The 20,967-nt window shown below is 45.6% G+C and overlaps 1 protein-coding gene across 1 annotated transcript in view; it reads left to right on the top strand.

Moving 5' to 3' along the window:
* The window catches only part of vps13a (vacuolar protein sorting 13 homolog A), a 634,190-nt gene that overhangs the window by 311,934 nt on the left and 301,289 nt on the right, over positions 1 to 20,967 (top strand). The window contains 6 exon segments of the mRNA XM_038803880.1: positions 4,505 to 4,608; positions 5,673 to 5,840; positions 8,224 to 8,519; positions 10,283 to 10,430; positions 12,295 to 12,430; positions 16,796 to 16,920. Of these exon segments, the coding sequence (XP_038659808.1) occupies positions 4,505 to 4,608; positions 5,673 to 5,840; positions 8,224 to 8,519; positions 10,283 to 10,430; positions 12,295 to 12,430; positions 16,796 to 16,920 (977 nt within the window).

The following is a 20,967-nucleotide window of genomic DNA, read 5'->3' as shown; positions in this document are numbered from 1 at the left end:
TTTTGTCCTTAATAATTGACTGCAGTATTTTCCCCACCACCAATGTCAGACTAACCGGTCTATAATTAATCATTTTCTCTCACTCCTTTTTTAAAAAGTGGGATTACATTAGTTACCCTCCAATCCATCGGAACTCTTCCAGAATCTATAGAATGCTGGAAAATGATCACCAATGCGTCCACTATTTCTAGGACCACTTCCTTAAGTACTCTGGGATGTGGAACATCAGGCCCTGGGGATTTATTGGGTTTTAATACCATCAATTTCCCCAATACAATTTCCTGACTAATAAGGATTGCCTTCAGTTACTCCTTCATGCTAGACCCTCTGTCCCCTAGTATTTCCGGAAGGTTATCTGTTTCCTCCTTAGTGAAGACAGATCCAAAGTAATTGTTCAACTGGTCTGTCATCTCTTTGTTGCCTATTATGAACTCACCTGATTCTAACTGTAAGGGACCTACATTTATCTTCACCAGTCTTTTTTTCTTCACATATCTACAGACGTGTTTGTAGTCAGTTTTTATGTTTTCTGCAAGCTTACTCTCATATTCTGTTTTCCCCTTCTGAATTAAACCTTTTGTACTCTGCTGAATTTTAAAATCCTCCCAGTCCTCCGGCTTGCTCTTTTTCGGATTGGAGCTGTTTGTTGTCACGTGTACCGAGGTACAGTGAAAAGTACTTTTCTGCGAGCAGCTCAGCAGATCGGAGCAGTTGCCATACCAGGCTGTGATGCAGCCAGATAGGTGCTTTCTATAGTGCAGCTGTAAAAGCTGGTAAGAGTTAATGTGGATATGCCGAATTTCCTTAGTTTCCTGAGGAAGTATAGGTGCTGTTGTGCTTTCTTGGTGGTAGCATCGACGTGGGTGGACCAGCACAGATTTTTGGAGATGTGCACCCCTAGGAATTTGAAACTGCTAACCATCTCCACCTCGGCCTCACTGATGCTGACAGGTGTGTGTACAGTACTTTGCTTCCTGAAGTCAGTGACCAGCTCTTTAGTTTTGCTGGCATGGAGGGATAGATTGATGTCGCTGCACCACTCCACTAGGTTCTCAATCTCCCTCCTATATTCTGACTCATCGTTACTCGAGATCCGGCCCACTATGGTCAGATAACTTGTAGATGGAGTTGGAACTAAATTTTGCAACGCAGTCGTATGTGTACAGGGAGTAAGGGGCTAATTATGCAGCCTTGCAGGGCCCTGGTATTGAGGACTATTACGGAGGAGGTGTTGTTATTTATTCTTACTGATTGTGTTCTGTGGGTTAGAAAGTCGAGCATCCAGTTGCAGAGTGAGGAACCAAGTCTTAGGTTTTGGAGCTTTGATATGAGCTTGGCTGGGATTATGGTGTTGAAGGCGGAGCTGTAGTCAGTAAATTGGAGTCGGATGTAGGAGTCCTTCTTGTCGAGATGGTCTCTGGATGAGTGTAGGCTAGGAGATGGCGCCTGCTGTGAACCGGTTGCAGTGGTATGAGAATTGTAGTGGATCAAGGCATTCTGGGAGTATGGAGGTGATACGCTTCATGGCCAAACTCTCGAAGCACTTCATTACAACTGAAGTCAGGGCCACCGGACGGTAGTCATTGAGGCACGTTACCTCGTTTTTCTTTGTCACCGGTATGATGGTGGTCTTCTTGAAGCAGTTGGGGACCTCGGAGTGGAATAGGGACAGGTTAAAGATGTCCGCGAACACCTCTGCCAAAAGGTCCGCACAGACACTTAGTGCACAACCAGGCATCGCATCCGGACCTGTCGCCTTCCGAGGGTTCACTTTCAGGAAAGCCGATCTGACTTTGGAAGCTGTGATGCTGGATAAGAGTGTGTTATAGGCTGCTGGGGCACTCGACAACGGATCGTTGGTTTCCTGCTCGAACATAGCGAGAGCATAGAATGCATTGAGTACATTGAGGAGGAGTGTGCAGCTGCCGGAGATGCTGCTCGGCTTCGCTTTGTAGCCCGTTATGTTGTTATGCAGCCCATAACACACTCTTATCCATCTTACTTCCCTCCAATTTCCTGCATCAGTACTCCTCCTCCCCCAGTCATCTTAATTTAAACCCTCCCCATCAGCAAATACTCCCCATAGGGCATTGCTTCTGGTTCTGCCCAGGTGCAGACTGCCTGTTTTGTACTGGTCCCACCTCCCTCAGAACCGGTTCCAATGAATGTCCCAAGACATTGAATTGCTCCCTCTTGCACCATCTCTCAACCACTTATTCATCATACCCATCCTGCCATCCCTACTCTGACTAGCACGTGGCACTGGTAGCAATCCTGAGATTACTAACTGTGAGGTCTAAAGAGAAAATGCTGGAAAATCTCAACGGGTCTGACAGTATCTGTAGGGAGAGAAAATAACTAAAGTTTTGAGTCCAGGTGACCCTTGTCAAAGGTTCCTGTTTACTGAAAACTGTGTTCTCGCAGCACACACTGAGGAGGACATCTAGCTGCTTACTGACACTTTGCCAAAGTCTCCGAGAACTTAAGCCTGACAGTAAGTCTGAAAGAGACAAATTTTGTACTAACCTGCCCCGTCCACAAACTCCCAAGACCTCAGTCACAGCTTTCACAAAGAGTCATCTGGACTCAAAACTTTCGCAGATGTGTATTGATCTTTCTCTCTGCAATATAAAGAATGTCTCCAGATCACTTGATGATTTCAAAGTAATACCTGTTTCTGTAATGAATGCAAACCTACTGTCTTTGTTAAAAAGGGGTGGGGGGGGGGGGGTTGACTTATGGATGTTGTTTGGAAAGTTATTAAGGGTTATCTATAAAGTATTGTATCTTTTTGTGGGGTTATCAGTTTTGGTAGTTGGTAAGATGTTTACTGTGGGTTTATAAAATGTTAACTGGATTCATAGAATGAACATTGTTTTTGTTTAAAAATACTTTTAGTTCTCTGTTGCATCACACCTGTAAAGTGGGCCCCTGTGCTCCCCACAACAAAATCTATTCAAAGTTGTGGGTCAGGTGAACTCTAGGATATACGTTGGTGTTCTCTAAACCCTGGCTCATAAGAAAAGCAAAAGTATTTCTGCATGTTGAGGTCGGGGTGGGGATGGAATGTAATGTGGTGGTGGGGCCGGGGGGAGCAGGCAGCGACAGCGTGAGGATGAGATAATCTATAAAACTAGAGCCAGATCTGGTGAAGACTTCTATATGCAAAGGATGGACTAAGTTTTGAACTCTTTTACACAAATGGCAATTAATGCTGCATTATTCAGAATTTTAAAGGTTTCGAGAAGGTATTAAGGAATCTAGAGCAACAGTGGGTATATGAAACTAGGTTGCAGATCAGCCATTATCTCATTCTTTGACACAGCAAGCTCAAGTTGCTCAGTGACCTATTTTCCTCTGGTTTTCTTGTATTTGCATTCACTGTCCACTGCCAATACTTCCAGATCAGATATAGCTTAAGTCTAGAACAAAATAAAGATCCCCCTCCTGTGCTTCAGCAATGTTCCTTAAACCAAACCGACCATGACAAACTTGCCTCCTATAGCTATCTTGACTACATTCCCCACCCCCACCGGTCAGTACTGTATTCCAATTTCCCAGTTCACATGTCACATCTGTCTGGATGATGCTATTTGAAGTTTTGCAATGTAACATTACTACACATTATATTTAGGTTGCTGTACTTGTGTTATGCGAGGCAGATATTGGGAAATTGGGTTCAGAAATGAGACCCCAATGCAACAGGCAAATTAGGGGTTAAACAGACTTGGGGACAAAAAAAACTGCCCCACACAGTCAGAACAATACGCCCACACCTGGCCGAGTTACATTGTCCCAGTCAGACTTAATCTTGTTAGTGGGAATAGGCAGGACGCCCCAGATCCATTGTTCTTAGGGACACTCTTCTCTTACCAGCTATTAGAGTCTAAAGCCTCGTTGTCCGTCAATGGGAGGTTACGTGCATATCGATAGCATGGCCATGTTGAGTGGGCAATCAAACAGCCAAGATAAAGCTGATTGATTCAAGCCTGGAAACTTCAGCAGAGAACCTTTGTTTGAGGGGCTGGGAGGAGCTTGGAGAGAGAGATAGAGAGAAAGAATCCTGTATTGAACAGTTAAGGAAAAACGTGAAGAAAAGTCATATGGACTCAAACCGCTAACTCTGTTTCTCTCTGCACAAATGCGGCGTGACCTGGGTTTTCCCAACATTTTCCGTTTTTATTATCAAAGTACATGAAATTTCTTTTGGCGATTCCTTGCAAGAGCAAGTACAAGATGGAGATTGGAAGGAGAAAGAATCATAGCATGATTAAATTTGTATGTTGGTGTAAATCATGAGTTGATTGCAGATGGCAATGGTTAGAATGGAAATTTAAGGCAATGCGTCAACTTTTGTGCATGGGCAGAATAAATCAAGAGGAGGAAGTAGCAACTGTGTCGGATAGAGTTTTGGATTTTGTGCAGGCTGTGGTGAGTACCAGCTGCTTTGGTAATGATCATTTTGTGAGTTAGATTTCAACATTCATTTGTTCTAATTGGATAGGCCTTGATGTTGAGGTGGTTTTGAGAAAGACCTTATCAGAAGTGACCACAAAGCTGAAGAATATTGTCGTTATGGATTCCAATGAAGATGCATTATTCAAGAAGGTATTTCTAAAGATTCTGCATTAAAATGCAGTACGTTTTCATCCATCCTCTGCATTATTGGGATGTCTGGATGTTAGGTTATCGTACTTCAGTTCATCATTAACCATTGCTTCCCATCTCCGTAATAAACCTTTATCAGAAAACAGTATCTGCCTACACATTTCCTTCTATATATAGTAAATCCTCACTTAACGTTGACTCGCTTAGCATTTCACTTAACATGTCAGTAATGAAGTGGTATCACTATATCCATTTAACGTTGTTTCAATTTAATGTCGTTAGTCATTTTCTCGGCCTGCCTGCTCACATGACCTTTTCTGCAATGTTTCCGCTCTTGCCGCCAATCCCTCTTTCTCTTGCTGCCCTTCTGGCCTCCACCCGGCCTTGCCTCTGCCAGCTTTGCTTCCTGGCCTTGCTTCCACTTGGCCTTGCATCCAGTGTTGCCTCCCAGTTCCGCCTCCATCCCTTGCCTCTTGGCTGTTCTTATCGTCGTCCCCAGGGTCTGTTTTTGCTGCCCCACACCTGCCTCCTGCTGCTGGCTCCACTCTGAACTTGCACTGAAGTCCTGGGCTCCATCTATTGGCGGATGTTGGTCTGTGCAGGTAGCCAAGACTTCAGCAGCTACCTGCAACTTCTGCCACTAGATGGAGCCTGGTCAGCCTAAAAGTATTGTTAATAGGCGAGTGGATTGTAATTCTTTTAAACATTTTACATTGTACAGTATTGCATTCCTTCTATATTAGTGCATTTTACTTTGCAGATTATTTTAGTTGGGAAAGTACATGTTGCACAATTCATACATTATTTTTTCTGAGTGAGTAATATCCAAAGAAACCTAACTCTGACTTTAACTTTGATTTCTATGGAAACCTATGATTCAGTTAAATTTGTTCCACTTAAGTCGCAATGTTCAAGAATACAACCAGAACTTTTGAGTGGGGATTCCGTGTATTAAGCCCCATATACCTTAGCTGGATTAATATTTGGTCTTGTTAATATTTTAGTTTCTTACAAATTTCAAAAATAACTTTTGCTTTATTAAAATGTCAATTTTTATTTTAAAGGCTGTATCCATTCATGGAAAAGAGGTCTTCAGTTTTAAAATGATTTCTCATGTGGATGCCACAGGAGGTGCTGCCTATACCAATATGGATGTTGTGGATAGTTACATTAAATTGACAGTTGGCTGTATCCAGGTCATCTTTGTAAAGAAGTTTGTGTCTTCATTGTTGGTGAGGAAGTTTTTACATTTACTAAAATATGTTCAGAATTTGAATCATACTTTTAGGTGTTTTTTTTAAATGTTTTTATTCTCCATTTTCACATTTTCCTCCAAAATTCACACCCCACCCCCAAACAGTAAAAGGTAACAAATACAAAGTCAATCCCCTTAACAATAATAATGATCCCATCCTCCCACCACCCCAAACAACGGCCCAACTGTCAATATATGCATCCAATAAAACAAACCCTCCAACGGTAGAAACAAAAAACAAAGGAGAGAAAAGAAAGGACCGCCCATGGTCACCCTAGAATCCACTCTTTCCCCCCCCCGCCCCCCCCCCCCCCCCCACACACACACACACACACACTCAATGCCGTCCAACCTCCGAAAGAGTACCGTATGTGATAACCAAGAGTTGTAAACCCCCCCCCCCCCCCCCCCCCCCCCCCCGCTGCCTCTTGTAAAACACCTTTCCCCAACCTCTGTTCCTTCCCCCCAACTTTCCACTCCGGTTAGACAACTCGGACCCTGTTCTGCCAGGCTCCTATGGCCGCAGCCCCTCCCCCCACCTCACTCCCGTTCACTGGCCGGTTTAATCCAGCCAGCACGGAGACCCCCGCCCGGGTCCCTTTCCCCCTTGCCCGGCCCAAGGAAAGCCCAGAAATCCCCTTTTAGCACGCACACCCCGCATATCTACCTACACCCCAAAGAGCCCTCACTACGAGTGCAAATCCCATCACTTCCCTTGTCCAAATATATACACCATTGGCTCCTTTAGCCCATACACCTGGGCGCAGTGAAACAAAAAAAGAAGAGACAAAAAAAGAAGAAAATACAGTCCTGAGGTTACATCGGCAGATGGCCATTTCTCAATTTCTCAGTTCTGCCACAGTCCTTCTGCCTTCGCAAACTCCTCCCCTGCTTCCGCCGTTCCAAAATAAGTCCTTGAGCTTATAAGTCACCCTCCGCTTCGCTGGATATACAATGCCGCACTGCACCTTGCTGATGTACAGTGCCCTCTTCACCAGGCTGAAGGCAGCCTGCCTCCTCGCCAGCTCCACCGTAAAGTCCTGGTATACACGTATACCAGCTCCAGCCCACTGCTCCACCCGCTTCTGCTTGGCCCAGCACAGGACCTTCTTTTTCACACAGTACCTACGGAAGCACAAAGTCACTACTCTTGGTGGCTCACCCGCCTTTGGTACAGGCCTCCCTGATCGATGAGCCCGATCCAGTTCATATCGGGAGGGATCCTCCCCCTGCCCCAATAGTTTCGCCAGCATAGCGGCAAAATACTTCATCGGCCTCGGCCCTTCAACTCCTTCGGGCAGCCCCAACAATCCTCAAATTCTGTCGCCTGGACCTGTTTTTGCAGGTCTTCCAATTTTCATCGCAGATCCTTAGGGCAGCACGGTAGCATTGTGGATAGCACAATTGCTTCACAGCTCCAGGGTCCCAGGTTCGATTCCGGCTTGGGTCACTGTCTGTGCGGCGTCTGCACATCCTCCCCATGTGTGCATGGGTTTCCTCCGGGTGCTCCAGTTTCCTCCCACAGTCCAAAGATGTGCAGGTTAGGTGGATTGGCCATGATAAATTGCCCTGAGTGTCCAAAATTACCCTTAGTGTTGTGTGGGGTTACTGGGTTATGGGGATAGGGTGGAGGTGTTGACCTTGGGTAGGGTGCTCTTTCCAAGAGCCGGTGCAGACTCAATGGGCCAAATGGCCTCCTGCACTGTAAATTCCAACTATCCTTGTTCACCTCCATCGCCTTCCGCATCTCCTTCCCCATCGAGGTAAGTTGATCACCGTGCTGCGCCACCGTCTCCTCCACTGCCTTTAGCGAATCCCCTTGTGCCCGCACCTCCGCCATTGCACTCGTCACCGGGGAAATCGCCTCCTCCACCAGCACACTCAAAACCTCCCTCATCGCCTCCAGGTGTTTTGTAAATTGCCTTTCGAATTCTGCAGCCATTACCGTAGTTATTTCTTCTGCCTTCAGCAATGCGGCCTCCCCAGGTGCTCCAGCCTCCTTTTTCCCTGGTGACCCCGTGGTGACCTCTCCACTCTCCGACGGGCCCTCAGCTGTTCTTTTACCGGCCGTTTTCTTGCTGATCCTGGACATCTTCTACTGTGCCTCCTCCGTGCCTTCTCCTTGCCTTTGACGCCTCCGTGGACCCTGGGGCCGGGCTTAAAGCCCCGAAAATGCCGTTCCCGATCGGGAGCCCTCCGTTGCGCGGCCGCCTCCCGCCCGCCGTCACCGGAAGTCCTTCATACTTTTAGGTGTTTAATCAAACTTTGTATTTTCATTGCAAGTGTATTTCATGCCTGGAATACTGCAGTTTTCCGTACTATGCACTTAGCTTATGTTTGTAACAATGTGTTTTTTTTAGGCTTTCTTAAACGTTTTCCAAGCTGCCAGCGAAGCTGTCACAGAGGCAACAGTCCAAGCAGCATCTGGTGTGAAGGATCTTTCAGAACGGAGCACCAGAATGGCACTTGACATTCACATCAAAGCGCCTGTTGTTGTTGTGCCTCAATCCCCTGTGTCAAAAAATGTTATTGTTGCAGATTTTGGTTTTATCATTATTCGGAACAGTTTCTCAATTATTAAACAAAAAGATTACAAGAATGTACCACCTATAATTGACTCCATGAAAGTTTCATTACGTGAGCTTAAGCTGTACAGGTATGAAAATGTTATAGATTTTCCTAACTAATATGAAAATATAAATCATGCATTCATGACTGCTCTTAAATGCTTGAATGTCATAACTTCTAAAGGCTAAGTTGGTCCTCTAAAGAGTGAGTTGGGGTAATGATCGTAGAAAATAATCATAGAATTTACAGTGCTGAAGGAGGCCATTCGGCCCATCGAGTTTGCACCGGCCCTTGGAAAGTGCACCCCACCCAAGCCCACACCTCCACCCTATCCCCACGAAACCTTTTGGACACTCAGGGCAATTTAGCATGGCCAATCCACCTAATTTGGATTGTGGGAGGAAACCGGAGCATCTGGAGGAAACACGCTCACACTGGGAGAATGTGCAGACTCTGCACTGAGAGTGACCCTAGCCAGGAATCGAACCTGGGACCCTGGAGCTGTGTAGCAACTGTGATAAACACTATGCTACTGTGCTGCCCCAATGGACAATATGGAAATGGTGGATGACTTGAACAGATATTCTGCCTCTTGTCTTCAATGTAGACAATACAAATAACATCCCAGAAATAATTGTAAATCAGGAGGTGAAAGAGAGGGAGGAACTTTAAAAAAAATATATTCACCAGGGAATGGATATTGAGAAAATTATTAGCACTAAAAACTTACAAGTCCCAGGTTCGATTCCCGGCTGGTTCACTGTCTGTGTGGAGTCTGCACGTCCTCCCCCTGTGTGCGTGGGTTTCCTCCGGGTGCTCCGGTTTCCTCCCACAGTCCAAAGATGTGCGGGTTAGGTGGATTGGCCATGCTAAATTGCCCGTAGTGTCCTAATTAAAGTAAGGTTAAGGGAGGGGGTTGTTGGGTTACGGGTATAGGGTGGATACGTGGGTTTGAGTAGGGTGATCATGGCTCGGCACAACATCGAGGGCCGAAGGGCCTGTTCTGTGCTGTACTGTTCTATGTTCTATGTTCTAAGTCCCGAGGTCCTGAAGACTTCATCCTGGGGACTTAAAAGAAGTGGCTGGTGACATAGTCGATGCTCTGGTTTTAATTTTCCAAAATTCCCTAGATTCTGAAATGGTCACACTGATTGGAAAATATCAAATGTGATTCCTCTATTCAAGAAAGGAAGGAGATAGAGAACAGAAAACTACACACCAATTAGCTTAACATCTGTCTTGGGGAAATTGCTGGAATCTATTATCAATGAGGATATAGCGGGGAACTTACAAAATCTCAATGAAATCAAGCAGAGTCAACAAGGTTTGTGAAAGAGAGATCATGTTTGACTAATTCATTGGAGTTCTTGAAGAAGTTACAAGCAATATGAATAAACAGGAACCTGTGGATGTGGTGTACTTAGATTTACAGACAAGGTGCTACCAAAAGCTACTGCACAAAACGAGAACTAAAGGAATAACATCGACAATGGTTTCATGGTCATCATTAGACTTTAATTCCAGATATTTTATTGCGTTTAAATTCCATCACCTGCCGTGATGGGATTCGAACCCAGGTCCCCAGATCATTATCCTGGATTACTAGTCCAGTGACAATGCCACTATGTCACTGCCTCCTATTGAAGACCAAATGGATCTGTGGTACTTAACATTTATTCTCTTTTATAAGAGGGTATATCTGACCTAAAAACATGATAAGATAATATTTTAGTTTTTAATATTTCAGGTTTTACTTTGCCTGCATTTTATATTCTACATACTTCATTTATAGCAAGTGGAGCCATAACATTTAATTGATATTACAAATCAGGACCACTTTCATTTCACCAGGACAATATTTGAGGATGGAGCTTTTTGGTCTGAAATCTCATTGCTTCAGCCTGTTAATCTGGAAGTTGTCGTTGAACGTAATTTGGCCGCTGCTTGGTACCATGAAGTTCCTGATGTTAAAATTATTGCAACCCTGAAACCTCTGCATGTAAGTGCATCTTTTCAAACTGCTGTTTTAATTAGATTTCACAGTGGCATCAAGCATTGATGTTAGCCCCAGTTAGGTTTCCAAATGTTAACAAACACCCCATCCCTTAAATACTTCACATAATTTTCTGTCTTAATTGTGAACTTTGTCCTTATCCCCTTCCCATTCTTGAATTCCACAATTTTGATGGTTATTTTAAAAGTTATATATATTCTGATTCTAAATAATGTTACCAAACTGTTTTCTAAACTGCTTTATATTGGGCCAAGTCTTGGTGTTAGATAAATGGACAAGAGTACCTATTGCTATTATGTTCTCAGTTGATACTGGGCAAGTCAGATCTCAGAGTCAAAACTGGCTTGATCGGTCTAACTTCTATTTTTTTTAGGAACCATGAAGGTCAGGAGCTAAACAAATTCACAGGAGCCTACTGATGAACTTTTAACAAAAGAATAAAACATTTATTAAACAAGAACCGTGAACTATATTTCATTAGACAAAAAGGTTGGAAAGGCTTCAATACAAACACGAGTAAATGAGTCAAATCATACAATCCCAAATGTACAACTTTGGAAAGATAACACCATTTACATATTCTAGTATTTTAGGGTAAGTATAAAGTAAAGTTGCCACAGTCCCAGATGACCATAGGCAGCTTTCCCCTTTGAGGGGAAGAGCTGACTGGTGATTATTTAACTTGAGAATCACCACACCTCGGGCGAGGGACAAGGTTGAGAAGGTGGGACCTTCATGAATAACCTCAGCCGGTACGGGAATTGAACCCGTGCTGTTGGCCTCACATTGCAACACAAACCAGTCCCATGTGAACTAGTAGGCAAACCATGGTTGGATACACAACACTCCAACTTGCTGTTTGGGTTGGAAAAAGGTGCGTTATGAGCAGCTTTAAACAGAGTTCACTTGGGCTCTGCTTGCAGCTGTAACTTGTCAATTAGAGAACTGGCTTAAAAAAACAGTTTTCAGAGGCGAAAGTCAGACAATATAAAAGTGAACCATCTTAAAGTGCTGACTTTGGGCTGCATTAGAGTTCTAAAGTGGGATTTTTGTGACTGAGAGAGTTTGGTGAGGAGAGAGTGAGGTACTCCTTTTATTTCCTACCTGTCCTCAAAGAGCGTGAGGGGAGCCGGGAGTTTACAAAGACTGCAGCTGACTGGTGAGTAAGTCCTGGTAGGTATTTTTCAAGCTAGAGTGAATTTTAAGTCACAAGGTGCTCCTTTTATTTCCTACAAAAATGGAACAAACACGAACTGCACCTGTGCAACCATTCTTTGACCAGCGCATGTACAGGAGACCCGAAAATGTAAAACACCTGAACTACGCACATATGCGACGATTTTACATCTGATGTGTGTACGGAAAACCCAAGGTCCACTGGGAACTGCAGTTTCCAGCCCTCGCTAGTATTGGGGATTCCTCACACTAATTTTAATTACTTTCTTTAAGAAATAGAAAATGCTGCCATTATCTGGAAAAGAAGTATAATGTATTGTGTGATTTATTTTTATCGTGAACGTCACCAATAATTTATTAAAATTGGCATACGATCATATAAATCTATCCAATGCCCATTTGATCAAATTGTTCACTAGTATATTATAAGATCATGATGGTTCTTCAGAAGTCATTCTGCATTCATTTTATTCTCTGTTTGAGACTTGCATGAAAATAAAACTTACTACCACTCTCATCCATGTTTTATTCAATTAATGCAAAGGTATTTTTGCTTTCAAAATATCAGTATTCATAAACTAATTGTGCCTCTACATTTTGCACACATATGGTGTTCATTAATTTGAAGCAACAAATATTATTATTCAGTTGTATTATCTTGATGCTTTTGTAGGTTGTGCTCAGCCAAGATGATCTGGTCATTATATTGAAAACTCTAAATGAAAATTTGGGTGATAATTCAATTGAAGCAGCGCCTGTACAAGCTGATGACGATGGAAACCGTTCAGGGCCTTCACAAATTTCTGCAGGTTTGTTTTTGTTTTGTGTTGACTTTGAAGTTATTTATTTATTATCTCATGGTTCGAATACTTGTGAATAAAATTTATGTAATCTCCCATGTTTCCTTTATACAGATGAGTAGATAAAAAGTAGATTTTCAGAAAAGCAGTTTATATTTTGTCAATTACATAGTTTAAAAGCTGGATAATTATTAATTTTCCACTTTTCTCCCTCTGACCTTGGTTTCTTCACTGTCCAAACGAAACGCAACATAAGCTTGAGGAACAGCACCTCATCCCCTGATCAGGTGCTTTAAAGCCTTCTGGACTCGATTCTGCGTGGAACTGTTTCAGATAGCCACTTTTTTTGCTCTCCCCATTTTGTTTCATTTTTTTTTTCGTGTTGGTTTACAGATGGAAGCTGTTCATGTTTCCTCCTTTCACTTTTTTGTTTCCTATTTGATTATATATACAAACATATGAATGAGGAGCAGGAGCAGGCCATTCAGCCCATCTGCTCCATTCTATCATTTCATAAGATCATGGTCCTTTTACTTTTTTTTGCTTGCCTTGTAACATCAACTCTTGGTCATTTAAGTTCTTCTGCCTTCCACACTATCACAGACCTTCTGTTCAATCTCCTCTAACACCTTAAAAACAATCTAATTTTTCCAGTTCTGTTCTGAGTTTTCAGCATTTTCTATCTTGTACCCCCCCCCCCGCCTGTTTTCTTTGGGTGTTGCGGGGCATGGGTTCTAACCCAGTTTGTTGGTGTGGAGAACGGAAAGGCAACAGAGGAATATCAAAACCTTGGTGAAAAAGGCCAGGGGAAAGAAACCCCTGGTTGGTAGTCTGACAAAGGAATCTGGGGGAGAAAAGATGGCAGACGCAGCTGTACCCATCATGTTAGAGACCCTGGCTGGGGTGATGGCGCAGAAATTGAAAAAATCTGGCAGGCAGATGGATAGTCAATTTGAGCGACAAGGGAATGAGATTAGAGTCATCATTGAGGAGGCATTGGGCCTGATGCGGGAGAAGCTGGGCAAGGCGGTCAAGGCTGTGAAAGAGCAAGGGGAGACGTGAAGGGTCTGGAGGAGCCTGTCGAAGCACAAGATCAGCTTGTCTCGTTGCAAGCTGACAAGAATAAGGGCCAGAATGCGAAAGTTGAAGGTCTCGAGAACAGGTCAGAGTGGTGGGCTTGCCGGGGCGAGAGGGGGGGGGGGGGGGGGGGGGGGGGGGGTGCGGTTTCAGAAATGTTCGCTCCGTTGATGGGGGGGGGGGGGGGTGGTGAAGTGTTCAACGGTCTGGAATTGGACAGGGTGCAATGGATTCTGAAGCTGAAGCCATGGCCGAAGGAGCCAATTTCAGAGTTACCAGATGCCATCCAGGACAACGGCTGGGACTGGTTTGAGGGCTGGTGGGATTTTATGTATGTGAAAGTGAGATTAGCGTAACTGTGAATATTGCAATATAGTTGGCGGGATTCTCCATTTGAGAGACTGTGGTGACGTCGGGCTGAATGGCGGATGTTCCATGGTCATAATGGCAGCGCCGGGCACGGAGCAATTTAGGGCATGCTAATGGGCCAGCAATCGCGCCACTTGGAACTAGTGCAATTCCAACTCACTTCAGTCGTCGAGAATTGCATTGGAGAGCCTGACGAGCTGGAGCTGCACACAATCACTCCATTCTCCCCACACACTCACTCTAGCTGAAAAGATGCCACCCTAGAGAGCGACGCCGAGATTCACAGATGTGGAGTTGGAGATATTGGTGGATGCCATTGAGGAGAGGCAGAACACCCTGTCCCCGGGGTGGGAAGGCAGTTACCACCCACCGATGTCAACTGAGCCTGGGCATAGGTGGCAGAGGCCTTGAGTGGGTGGGCCCCACCGAAAGGACTGGGCAGCAGTGCCAGAAAAAGCTGCATGCCCTTCTCTGCGCAGCCCGAGTGAGTCACGGGTAGGCAGTGCACTGTTAGGATGGCCAACACCCCAAGCCAGAAATGGTGGGTCACCACCTCCGTGACCCCGGCATCAACATTGTCCCACAAACCCCCATCGCTCACCTGCACCTCCCTAGAGGGTGATCGCATCTCACCCACCGACAGACCCTTGCATCCCACCCTGCACCACATGCTAACACCCATACTGCCAGCCATGGCCGGACCCTCTGCACACAGGCCATCAGCTGCGGACCCCCTGCACTGCTTCCGTTGGGGCCCACCCAGTGGCGGAGTCCACATTAAAAATACTCCGACAGCATTTTAAGTTGGAGGCGGCTTCAAGACTGGCTTCCATTTGTATTGACCACTAGTTTGAGCTGGCAAGGCTAGATGCCACATTTGATGCAGGGAGAGAGAGAGAGGGCAGTAGAGAGTGGGTGATTTAGTCTTGGGAGGGGAGGTTTACCAGTTTGGAGGCGCTGAAAGAGAAATTGGGCTGTTCGGCTCGGACATGTTTAGGTATCTCCAGATGCACAGCTTTGTTGAGAGGTTTTTTTTCGGGTTTCCCTGTGTTATTGGAGAGGATTCTCTCCTGCGCGGGGTTGGAAGATGCAGTACATCCGGCATATATGAGCGGATCATAGGGGATGAGTTAAGCTTGATGGAAGGGGTGAAAGCTAAATGGGTGGAGGAGTTGGGACCAATTCTAAAAAAGATGTGGATTGAGGGACTGCGGAGGATACATGCTTTGTTGTGTGCGAGACTGAGCCTTATCCAGTTTCGAACACACCTCACTAAGGCCAGGATGAATCATTTTTCTGAGTGCTGGAGGATAGGTGCAAGCACTGCTCAGGGGACCAGCACACCACACACATGTTGTGGTCCTGTTCTAAGCTTGTGGGTGGATGATCCTATGTTGATGATCCTAGATGGTCAGCTGAAGCCCTGCCCTCGAGTGGCTATTTTGCGTGCGGGGGCGGATGTCCTTGCCTTGTTCCTGGCACAGAGGCATACTCTGCCAGGCTAGAGGATGACAACAACGCCAAGTGCCTAGGCATGGCTAGGGGATTTAATGGAGTTTTTGCACCTCAAGAACGTCAAATACGCAGTGAGGGAGTTGATTGCAGGGTTCTGCCGAAGATGGCGGCCGTTCATATTGTATTTCTACAATACTGTTAGCTGTTGGGGGAGGAAGTGAGTAAGTAGGGGGTTTTATTTGTTGTTCTTGTTTCACAGGGTGGAAGGATGTGGGGGGGGGGGACTTTTGGGGGTTTGTGTTTGGTTTAAGGGTTTTTTGTTGACATAAATTTAAGAAAAACATTTTTTAATAAAACAATCTCACTACAAGAGCAAGGCAGCTGGTGGATGCTTTGCTCCTGATGCCAAAAGTGTGATGGAGTACTAACCAGTTGCTTCTACGGATGCAATTGCAACACTTTAAAAATCTCAAAACCATCTTGGATGACAAGAGTTGATTATCACTCAACTAAATATGAATCTTCAACATCAGTGCACTGTGACGAACAGTATATGCTGTATGCTAAATATCACAACAACAGCAAGCTTACACACACAGTCCCATGAACTTAAATACCAGAAGGTACGTGAGCAGTAAGATCATGGGAGCACAAATCATCTCTAGGCCCACCGAAGTAACACGCTAACCTGACTTTAACTCATGTTCCCATTCTTTTATTCTTTAAGTCAGATTAATGGAAATCTGTACCTAGCATCTTATGAGAATACTATTTGCTTTCCGGTGTTGCCCACATCCTGAAAATAAATATTAAAAATTTGGATATTGAAGTCCTCTTCTCAAAGAGTAATAATAAACTTTTGTTATTTAATCTTTCCTGTCTTACATCCCATTGCAACTTTCCCTTTTGTGCTATCATCCCCTCTTTTACTTGCCTCTTTATTTGCTTCAAACAAAGCACCAACTTTCTCCAGTTCAGACCCTTCCTGCCAGTGGGATCTTCGGGTCCCAGCGAAGTCGATGGAGGTTTGAATGGCCTGTTGCATCTGCTGTGGGGGAACCCGCCGCAGTGGGGCTGGAAATTCCCGGCCATTAACTCTGCATGGATACGGCCAGATCTCCTAAGTATTTACCTTTTTATTCATTTGCTTGGTAGCTTATCAAAATGGTTCACAGAGTGTTGAGAGTCGACCATGTTGATAATGAGTCTGGAATTGCATATTGACAAGAGCAGTTATAAGGACGGCAGAGTTCTGTTTATACAAAAGGGCACTAATTACAAATTGAGGTTTTATAACAAACCAGTAGTCCTGTTGTCACTTTTCTTTTTCAGTGGTACCAACTTGTCAACTCGACTGAAATTCTTAAACTGTCATGAGAAAATTAAAAAATAAATCTGCGGAGAAGGATATTCATTTTGAGTATAATACTGCGATCATTGTAATACTGCAAGCAACATTTCTTTTTTTTTCAGGAAGAACTGTGGTAACAGCTGCTGTTGTGGAAACGCAAAAACCTCTAAGAATTAAAACGACACTGAAGTTAGGTTTTCGATTGGACGAACTTTCATTAATACTCTACAGTCATTCCTTGGACCCGGTACACCAATTTTCTCAAATTATTGTCTGCTGAAGAAATATTCAATTTTTCTTTCAGCACAATTTCCGCGTTTATTAATTTCCTGGTTCCTCAGAACCCTTGTTTATAGTAACCAATGTTTGAAGCTGAGTTCAGTATCTTGTAATTCAGATGCAACAATCTGAAAGGGGCTAGTTGTTATGGGTTGCCATAAGATTAAATTTTAGAGCATTTACATGTTACTTTTCCAGAATAGTGCTGAATATCATCTTAATAACATGAAACTGAAATGATGAGTCTGGTTTAGTAAGAATATACATACTAATAGCCATTTGGTAGTACGGAATGAGTATTGCTGGAAAAAAATATTTTGTTGAAGCTTTTTTCTTGCACTCATCATGGCAGTCACAAGAATACCAATATCCGAGGAAACCGCACCTTTATACTACATGAGAAGGAAGTGCTGATACGTCAGCAAGTAGACTCTGATTGGTTGAGGTGTTGCCAGTTAATGATGACTGACAGTTAACAAACATTGATTGAAAATTTAAACTGGGCAACTTTGACTCTGACCTGAGGAATAAACCAGCTCATACTGTTTAGCTGAAACAGGCACAATATATATGTGTTCTTTCTGACTACAAAGAACAGAGCCTATGTATTAATATATGTAGCTTCCAGTGCTTGCAAATGTGCCACACTGCAGGCCTGACTGACGATCCTAAATTGTTGCTAGTGTAATTTTTAGCACACAGGATAATTTGACAAATGTTGTTCAATCGCAGAATCACATCAAATGTTGGACATTGAGTTTTGCAAGCACGGGCTGGTTGGATACAGTGTATACCTTGCCTGTCACAAACAAGGGACATGATGTTTGATGCAATCCATCAGTCTTTGAAACATTTGACCTACATACTAGCATCTCACTGGCACTGAACTTCATATGCCATATTACTTATTTGTTTGATAGGTGGAACATCTTTTTGGCTTGATGACAGCATCATGTTAATGGTGAATACTACTGGTGTTGCTACTGCATAGTAGTGGGTGGCAAGGTAGCACAGTGGTTAGCACTGTTGCCTCTCAGCACCTGGGTTCGGTTACCGGCTTGGGTCACTGTCTGTGCAGAGTCTGCACATTCTCCCCGAGTCTCTGTGGGTTTCCTCATACAAGTCCCGAAAGACTTGCTTGTTAGATGAATTGGACATTCTGAATTCTCCCTCTGTGTACCCGAACAGGTGCCAGAATGTGGCGACTAGGGGGTCTTCACAGTAACTTAATTGCAGTGTTAGTGTAATGGAGGGCCCTTCATTAACAGGAAGGGTTTCCACTCCGTGAACGTTCAACTTATGTGTGACCAATTTCTCCAAATCCTGCACGCATGTGTATGCACACTTCCCAGGGATTGTGCATGACAGTTACATCCTGGGACACTCAAAGATCCTTGGCCTCTTCGAAGACCACTCCAGGATGGCGGTCGGACTCCTGGGGGACAAGGACTACCTGCTGAGCTCCTGGCTGATGACGCCAATGCTAAGAGCTGATATAACGAGGCTCATGCTGTCATTGACTGGTGCATCACATTGCTCAAAATACAGTTTCAATGCCTGGACCACTTTGGTGATGACTGCAGTACACCCTCCAGAGGTTCTCCCGCTTTTTGATGCTCTTCTGTGCCATTCACAACCTGGCACAGCAGCAGGGTGACATGGTGGAGGGGGAGGGGGACATGTGACCTCATTTGAGAAGGAGCAGAAGGCAGTGCAGGAGAGGATGGAGACTAGCCGGGGGAGGACCCAAATGAGGAGCCGGAGGATGGAAGTCGTGTAGTGGCAAGGGATCGGTGTGCCCGGAGAAGCAGGCAGGCCCTCATCCTCAACCGATTCTCATAGGATGAGGCTTTGTCAATCAGCTCACCCTGTTCTCATTCTCCCATCCCTCTACTCCCTTACCCCTCTTTCCCCCCCAACCCATCCTCATCCCATCCCTCCTTCCCCTCTTTACCCCCATTCCCCTCCTTCTCACCAGGCCCCTTTCCCCCAATCCCTCCATCCTCTCTTTCTCCCCCCCCCCCCCCCCCCCCCAACTATTCTGTTCCACCCTTAGAGTGTAACATCACCATGGTGATGGGCCTGAGTCGGCACTTTCAGCGGGACAATATACAAGGCAGGAGAATGCTAATAACCCACTGTGAGGTTAGTCCTGATGCTCCTCTGTTTATGCCACGGACTGACTCCTGTCTTTCTGATGACAGCGCCCTCACCCCATCACCTGAATGAGTCCCACATTGGGGCCCTTGATCTAGGATCACTGTGCCCGGGGGGGCAGGGGGTGGGTGTGCAGGCAGGCCTGCTGTGGATAGTAACGTGACAAAGACTGCACATGTATCAGGTGTTAGATGTTTAATCGTGAACGTTTGAACTTTCCATTCTTCCTAGCTGTAGAAAATGCCCCTCCATGCCTACTCAGTGATCCTCAATCTTCCATGCTGTACTGCTATGTCTAGGTATGTCCGCAAGGTGCACTTCAGAGGTGGAGGGAGCCTGCTGCTTCTCGTGCCCTGTGGCATCTGATGCCCTTGGCAGATGTCCTCTGAAGGGCATTGAGCTGGAGGGCCCGGACGTACCAGTATCACTTAACAGGTTACTACTCTGTTCTGCCCGCTGACTTTGAGACCCGCTGGTGCAAGGAAGGGTCATTCCAGTGAGGTGGAGACCGGTGTCTTCTCCCTGTGATGCGCTATCAATCGTACTAAAGACTCGAATGGGTTAAATAGAGGCTTTATTACAGTTAGATGTTTATCCTCCGACTGCAGCTGGTAGAATGGCTGCTCAGGAGAAGTCATGCAAATTTATACAGCTCCTTGTGGGTGGAGCTAGTCGGCAGGGGCTACCGGCGAACCTATAGTATAGGTGCTACTGTACATCCCCTAATATAAGCACACATACAATTAAACAGTGGATCACCACATTCACCCCCTGTTAAAAATGAGTCCGGCGGGGGTGGCGTGGAACTATATACAGAATTGTGAATTATTTACAGAGGGGAGGGAAAAAAATATGTGTCCATCTTGTGACCCGGTGCCTGTCAGAGTTTAGGTCCGTCCGGTGGTCTGACGGTTCGCTGGGAGCGATGTAACAGTGGTGGCGTTGTCTGTACAGGCGGTGGCGGCGTCGACTGCGTCGGTGCTGGCGGTGTTGGTGCTGGCAGGTAGCTGGATGACTCCGGGAGCGGTTAGTGCTGAACACGCACTTCTCCTTGTTGTAAGTGAGGTTGAGTAGAGATGCGGTGTGGAGAAATTTGGCAAGGTTGGCGTCGTGGTGCTGCTGGTCATGGCCGCAGATGGTGACATTATCTAAGTACGGAAACGTGGCCCACAGTCCGTACCAGTCAACCATTCGGTCCATTTCACTTTGGAATACCGAGACTCCGTTAGTGATGCCGAGGGAGCCAGGTCCCTGAGCGAGACCGTATCCTGGCAGCCGTTGGGGAACTCCACGTAGGCATACTGGGGGTTTGCGTGGAGCAGGCGTACCCTGTCCACCAAGGGGTCCGCCTTGTGGAGTCGGACATGCCTACGTAGTAGAACCGGCCCTGGAGCTGCGAGCCAAGTCGGGAGCGACACCCCGGACGTGGACTTCCTAGGGAAGGTAAAGACACATTCATGGGGTGTGTTATTCATGGCAGTGCACAGTAGCGACCGGATGGAGTGCAGTGCATCCGGGAGGACCTGCTGCCAGCGAGCAACTGGGAGGCTCCTGGACCGTGGGGCCAGCTGGACGGCCCTCCATACCGTCCCGTTCGCTCTCTCTACCTGCCCGTTCCCCCGGGGGTTGTAGCTGGCCGTCCTGCTGGAGGCGATACCCCTGCTGAGCAGGAACTGACGCAGCTCATCGCTCATGAATGAGGATCCCCTGTCGCTGTGGATGTAGTCGGGGAAACCGAACAGAGCGAATATGGAGTCGAGGGCCTTGATGACGGTGGCAGACGTCATATCCGGGCATGGGATGGCGAATGGGAACCTGGAGAATTCATCAACCACACTATGGATATATGTGTTGCGGT

This window comes from Scyliorhinus canicula, chromosome 8, assembly GCF_902713615.1.
Source record: "Scyliorhinus canicula chromosome 8, sScyCan1.1, whole genome shotgun sequence".
Taxonomy (NCBI): Eukaryota; Metazoa; Chordata; class Chondrichthyes; order Carcharhiniformes; family Scyliorhinidae; genus Scyliorhinus; species Scyliorhinus canicula.
The sequence above is the reverse complement of the archived record's forward strand: the minus strand, read 5'-3'. Positions and strand labels throughout refer to the sequence as shown.